At 50.0% G+C, this 6,000-nt stretch overlaps 1 protein-coding gene across 2 annotated transcripts in view; it reads right to left on the reverse strand.

The window, feature by feature from the left end:
* The window catches only part of HPSE (heparanase), a 22,866-nt gene extending 16,866 nt beyond the window's left edge, over positions 1-6,000 (reverse strand). The window contains exons 1-6 of one of the 2 annotated variants that reach the window (XR_004356761.1): positions 5,813-5,985; positions 3,622-3,767; positions 2,138-2,263; positions 1,689-1,862; positions 1,044-1,215; positions 399-446 (exon numbers count right to left, since the gene is read on the reverse strand). Coding sequence is in view for 1 of the 2 variants with exons in the window: in XM_032686047.1 (XP_032541938.1) it covers positions 399-446; positions 1,044-1,215; positions 1,689-1,862; positions 2,138-2,263; positions 3,622-3,767; positions 5,813-5,985 (839 nt within the window). In the remaining variant the exon portion in view is untranslated. Of the gene's footprint in view, positions 1-398; positions 447-1,043; positions 1,216-1,688; positions 1,863-2,137; positions 2,264-3,621; positions 3,768-5,812 lie in introns of both variants that reach the window. The other variant, XM_032686047.1, reaches the window with a different exon arrangement.

Raw genomic sequence — 6,000 nt, forward strand, 5'->3', positions numbered from 1 at the left:
TCATGACTGACGTAACCCCTCACGCTTCTGTGAGAAGAAAAGCTGCTATGTCATCTTTTTTCCCACATCCCACTTCTGTTTTTCTCCATGCACATATTTAGCAAGCAAAAGGACTGTCTTGCACACATTGCATTCCCTGCAGCTGTGCCTGTGTTACAACCCCCCACCACTGCTTTCGGGTCTCTGCACCAAGTAGCCTCTTTGGAGGTTTCTGTACTTCTCTAATACGCTCCCTCAATTCCTCTCTTATTCTGAACAGAGAAGTTTGTGGAGAGGCCCCTGAGGAACTGCTGAAAAGGTTATTTCACCCCCCTCTTCCTGCTGAGATGTTCAAACTGACGTTTTGTGAAGAAAACAGGCAATAATCAGAGTGACAATGGCATTCAAGTGGTACTTACTGGTGCCACGTGACAGAGTCGATCACCTTCCCTCCCGATTTCAGGAAGCTGCAACCAGAGGGAATGTGGTGGAGAGCAGGGGGTTAGGAGGTACTTGTGATGGGTCATGGCCCCCCCACAAGTGAGCCACCATGTACAGCCCTCCCCTCTGCCCCTGGCTGGCAGCAGTGATCGTGAATGCTTTGGGACCAATGCTTTGGACAGCCTGGCTGCCTCAGCAGGTTGCTGGGTGGATGAATTAATGTTTAACACACAGGGGTTTCTAGGGCAAAAAGCCCTTGTTAGCACAGCAGTACAGCCAGTGCTCAGTGGAAAAGCATGCAGACCACTGACATATTGCCAGCAGCTGAGTTTCAACCGGCTAAATGTTTAAGCCTTGAGCTCATGTATGCAGGTAAGGCTTTAGTTGTCCTCAGTCAAGGGGAAAAAAATCCATGTTTCTAATTTAAGGAAATATGCGATGAAATTGTTCTCAAATAGACCAGGTGTGTCCATTTGTACATCCGTACTATTGATTTGGAACAGAAAATCCTTAAAACCCTGCTCAGATGCGTCCTCATGCCCCCAGCACCTGGATGCAGATAAAGTACCACTATCCACACCTGCCCCATCCTGGAGGGTGCTGCTGGTGCCCCACAGCCCTACCTTCTCAGCAGTCTCTGTGTGTGCTTCCGGGGCTGCCCAACATCGGGACCGTAGAGCTTTGCATGCTGGTAGAGGGTGTAGTTATTCAGAAGTTGGCGTAAGTGAATAAAATCTTGCCCCAGCTGGGAGCCGTCGATGTGGATGCCAGATTTCTTCCTGAAGCTGTTGGGCTCTGGCAAAGACACGTGCACATCAACACCCCCCTCTAGTTCTGGGACACAAAATAGGGCAGCTTGTTCCACATGGGGAGCACCAGTCCCCTAAGGCTTCACCTGATCTGGCAGGGTACGAGTGAGATATTTGAAGGTAGTAAGCATGAAATCAAAAGCCTGGGGGATGCAGCGTGCTGCTCTCCAGCACTCTATCCTAGCCAGTCTCGATAGGTGACATCCTGCACCTTGAGGAATATCGTTCACCTGATCTAAAAGCCTTGGTAGGAGAAGCAAAATCACCTCAGTTTGCTCATTCATTGGATCTTCTCATGAAATCCCTCTTTGCAAATGAAGACCTTAATGTTTCTTAATAAAACATCACCTTGCCTTTATGTGCCATCATCCAAACAATTCAAAACTACCAGCCCATACCCCGTGGTGGTACTTTCCCGGGTGACAGCTGGCTTGACCAACAAGCAGGTTTTGCACTTACCATTCCCGAGCTCCCAGGAGATGTTGTAGCTCTGTGAGGCACAGTAGTCCAGCAGCACCTGGGCGTTCGAGCTGTCCCACTGCAAACCACCTTTCCGCAGCAAGGCATTGAGTCCAAAGATCAGGTGAAACCCTGAGCAGTTTGCAAAGCTGTAGAGAATATCCAGGGTATTTTCTGCACAAAGGAGAAAGGGAGCATGCTTATCCCAAGGTTACACTGTGCTAATTGAGCTCCAGCCAAGCAACAATTGTACTGCCCATATTTATTTAGTCTGATGCTGCAGATGTGCAAACAGTAGAAAAAGAGTTCTTTGAATATTTTGCTAAGGAGGTAAAATGTTTATTTTTCAGTGGTTTCACCTCCTGACAGCCTACAACCCTTTTACTGTGGGGCAGAGATTTGCACCTCCTTGTTTATAAACCCTACAGAGAAATCCATCAAAGTCTTACTTGTAATGGTGGTGTTTTTGTGCTTTTTCCAGTTCTGCTCAGCAAGAATCAGCTTCTCCTGGCTGGGCCACTGGACCAGCAGCAGCTTCTCAACAGCAGAGAACACAGGTGTTGAGCCACAAGCCTCTGTAGGGTAGAAGATTGATAGGAATTAAGTCCTCACCTTCACAGCCAGGGTCCAACGCGTGAAGGGCTGCATCCCTCAGGAGGAAGCACAGTTCCTTGGTTCAAGCCTGAGAGCTGGTCATGCACTTCTGTGAAATGCATTGCTACTTCCATAGCATTAATAACATAGGAAAAGAGGGCTGGCTTGATGCATAAATAGATACTATGTAAAAAATGCATATTTTTCAGTTTGAGGTGATGGAGATAGCAGGGTGAAGGAAGACTGAGCTGTGCTTCTGTAAGCTGGTATTGCGGCAGTCAACCCCCAATAAACTGTTTTTTTGGAGCACCATCCGGAAACCCTCATTCCAGTGACCTGACAAAGCATAGGCTGCCATGCCCAAGGAGCAGATAAGCTGTCCTGGCATGCAGTGGTATGGCAGGGATCATAGCCCACCTTGCTGTGGGCACAAATGGGGCAATGCTTCCTGCACTGCCCGTCCTGTGCAGAGGAGAGCCCTGAATCCCCTGCATGGCTCCAGCAGCAACGCTGGCAGGAGTCATGAGACACTTGTTCTTCAGAGCTCATGTTTTTTCTTGGCACGCAAACCAGGAACAAGCCACAACCTGGAGAGGTTCCTCTTCCTTAAGAGAGGAAGGCACGAGCCAGGGTCACACGAGGCAGCTACTCAGTGAAGTGATACGAGGGGAAAAGTACCACTCAACCTCAAAACCAAGCATCTCTGGTTGTACAGTAAGGTATGATTGCACTGTTGTGCTATGTACTACAGGAACAGATGGGAAATTTTTCATTGGAAACACGTCTAAAAGGATTTACATGCTTTTGCTAAGTTTAAAGAGAAAATACCAAGCTCAAGCAGTTGGCAGTGGTCCAGTGGATCCGTGCTTGCCCTGTCAGACACAGGAGGGCAAGGCTGCACTCCCAGCCTAGCTCTCTGGCTTTGGCCAGTACAAAGAAATCACACACTGTGTTCTCCTCAGATTATTTCTTCCATCTCTTACTTGGTTTTCATAATGAAGCCACAGCTTTTGAGCTGACCTTGAACACCTCCCAGGCAGTGTGGGAGGACCCAAGACTGATGCAAGGAGCACAGGGCAGCAAAGGGAGAGTCTCAGCAGAGATGCCATGGCAGATTTCAGTCCCCCACATTTTTTCTCACTTTCCAATGTCTGGCACAGCTCTTCCCACAAACTGTGCTGAAGGTCCACGGATCTCCTCTCCATGGAGGAGAGGAACGGTGACCCTGTGGAGGACACCCAGCACTGCTGCCGTGCCCTTGCAGCATCCTCAGCCTGCATCAAAGTCCTCTCCTAAACCTAGGATGGTTTCGAGTTTAACATATTGATGCTCATTTTACCTTGCTGTGCCTGAAGTTCCCAGAGGATTTTTTCTTCTGAAGTTGAGTCTTTGTTGGGATCAAAGATAAGAAAATCTGTCTCAGTGCCGCCGAACCTCAGGAAGCCTGGGGACAGGGCTGTCGCCAGTGCACGCAGTTTGGGATTGCTGAGGAAGGAACATTGAGAAACAGAAAACCACTGTAGCTTTGGTGTAGAGGCTAATATGGGAAGTACTTGGAGGAATATGCTGCAGTGACTTGGGGCTATCCAGTTCACTCAGGGCACTCCTGACACCTGCCTGGATCTGTGTCCCAGCCCTCTGCACTGTACAACAGGGACACTGCTGGCCAGGTGATCCAGGAGAGCATTGATGAGGCAACAAGGTGAAGACATGCCTGAGGGAACATGGGCACAGGCAGGGAGTCAAATCCTTGGAGAAAAGTAAGGCAATATTTCAAAACAGGTATTTTTTTTTATCCTAAACATCCCTCTCACCTAGACCTTTTGGTTTTGTTTATGCAACACTAACATAACAGTCCCGTGAGAAAGTGGGCATAAAACTGACTTTACATCGTCAGTTCCCCTTTCAATCAAAACCAGCCAAAGCAATCTTTTTTGTACCTAAGAGAGATTAAGAGTCCATGCTGGGGCAGGTGTTAGCTTTAGCAAAGCAGGTGCATAGAAGAACACAACTCTGCCTCTGTTACTTGCATACACCCCCTGCAGGATGTGCAGCACTGACACCCAGCCCTCACGGGGGGATGAAGGATACCAGACACATCAGCCTTATCTGCCCAGTGGTGACAAACAGCAGATTAGAGGCCACTGAGTACTTCCCACTCCTCTTGGTGGCAGGGCTGGCCCCAGAGTGAACCCCAAGGCGTGCATTTGGGGCTGGAGGCTGGGGACCTGAGCCCTCTCCAGTAAAGCTGGTGATGCCTCTCTCCCCACCTCGGTGAGGAGGAAAAGATGAAAGTGGTGAGAGGAGGGAAATCAGGACTGGAGAAATACAGTGGGGATGAAAAATGGGATCAGAGAGATGAAAAGGGAATAATTAAGACAGCTTCCAAAAAAAAAAAAAAAAGAGAGAATAAAAAAGGAAATAAAAAGATAAAAAAATAGAGCAAAAGCAGGGAAGAAAAGGTAGAAGAGAGGTCAGAGGCAAAAGAACAGACAGGGAACACCATCACCCAGCAGTCCAGAGTTGTTTAGTGTTATCCAGGGAGAAAAAAAGACTTCATGTGTTGGATCTCTCGGTTCAGCTTTGGTGGTGACAGACCCTCCTCAGTATTTATTTGACTTCATGTTGACATAAGTCTGCCAATCTACCTGAGGGCTCAGATGATTTTTATCCTGCGGAACAGCAGGAATAGCAGCCCCCAGCCCCTCCATACATAACGCCTTTGTTCTGTATAATCACAGAATCGTTAAGCTTGGAAAAGAACTCTAAGATCAAAAACTCCAAACACTAACCCAGCACTGCCATGTTCAGCACTAAACCACATAAACTATGTCCCAAAGTGCCACATCCATAGGTTTTTTGAACACTTTCAAGAATGGTGATCCTACCACTTCCCTGTTCCGATGCCTATTTTACTTAATATCCAATCTAAATCTCCCCTGAAGCAACTTGATGTCGTTTCCTCTCCACCAGTCACTTGTTACCTGGGACAAGAGACCGAACCACACCTCGTCACAGCCTCCTTTCCGGTAGTTGTAAAAGAGCGATAAGGTCTCGCCTGAGCCTCCGTTTGCCAAACAACACCAGTTCCCTCAGTTTCCTTCTCCTTTTTTTCTGCTCGCAAAGGAGCTCCTCTCCCAGGTTTATCCCCGAGCTGCCCCTTCCCCGCATCCACCCAGCCCAGCTACTCATTCCCCGAGCACAATCGAGCCGGCGCGGCTCGCACCCGCGGAAGGTACCGCCTTGCTGCCCTGGGAGGATGGAATTGGTGAATCCCGAGGCAGAGGTGATCCAGCAGCCTCCCCCGACCCCAGCTCCAGGGATGGGGGGTTCCCCGTTCCCCCCATCTCGCTCCGCAGCGCATTTTCCTGTTCTCCGTCGGGATGTCCGAGCTCCCCCCACATCTCCGTGGCTGCAGACTTCTCTGCCTGCCGAGGACCTCTCCCCTTGCCCAGGGGGACCCCTCTGCCGTGCCCCTCCTCTCCCCAGAACCTTTTTTCCTTTGCCCAAAGAGGCGAGACGTGGCTCACCTGAGCAAGGCGACAAAGCGCGGATCCCGGGCCAGGCTGGCATCCAGAGTAAGGGAGAGGAAATCCGGGCTCACCTCGCCGCGGGGGCTGCCCCGGAGCCCCAGTCGCAGCACCACCGCCCCCTGCCCCCCCGCCAGCGCCGGCAGCAGCAGAAGCAGCAGCAGCGGCAGCATCCTCCGCTCCCGGCC

This window comes from Chiroxiphia lanceolata, chromosome 4 (assembly GCF_009829145.1).
Source record: "Chiroxiphia lanceolata isolate bChiLan1 chromosome 4, bChiLan1.pri, whole genome shotgun sequence".
Lineage (NCBI taxonomy): Eukaryota > Metazoa > Chordata > Aves > Passeriformes > Pipridae > Chiroxiphia > Chiroxiphia lanceolata.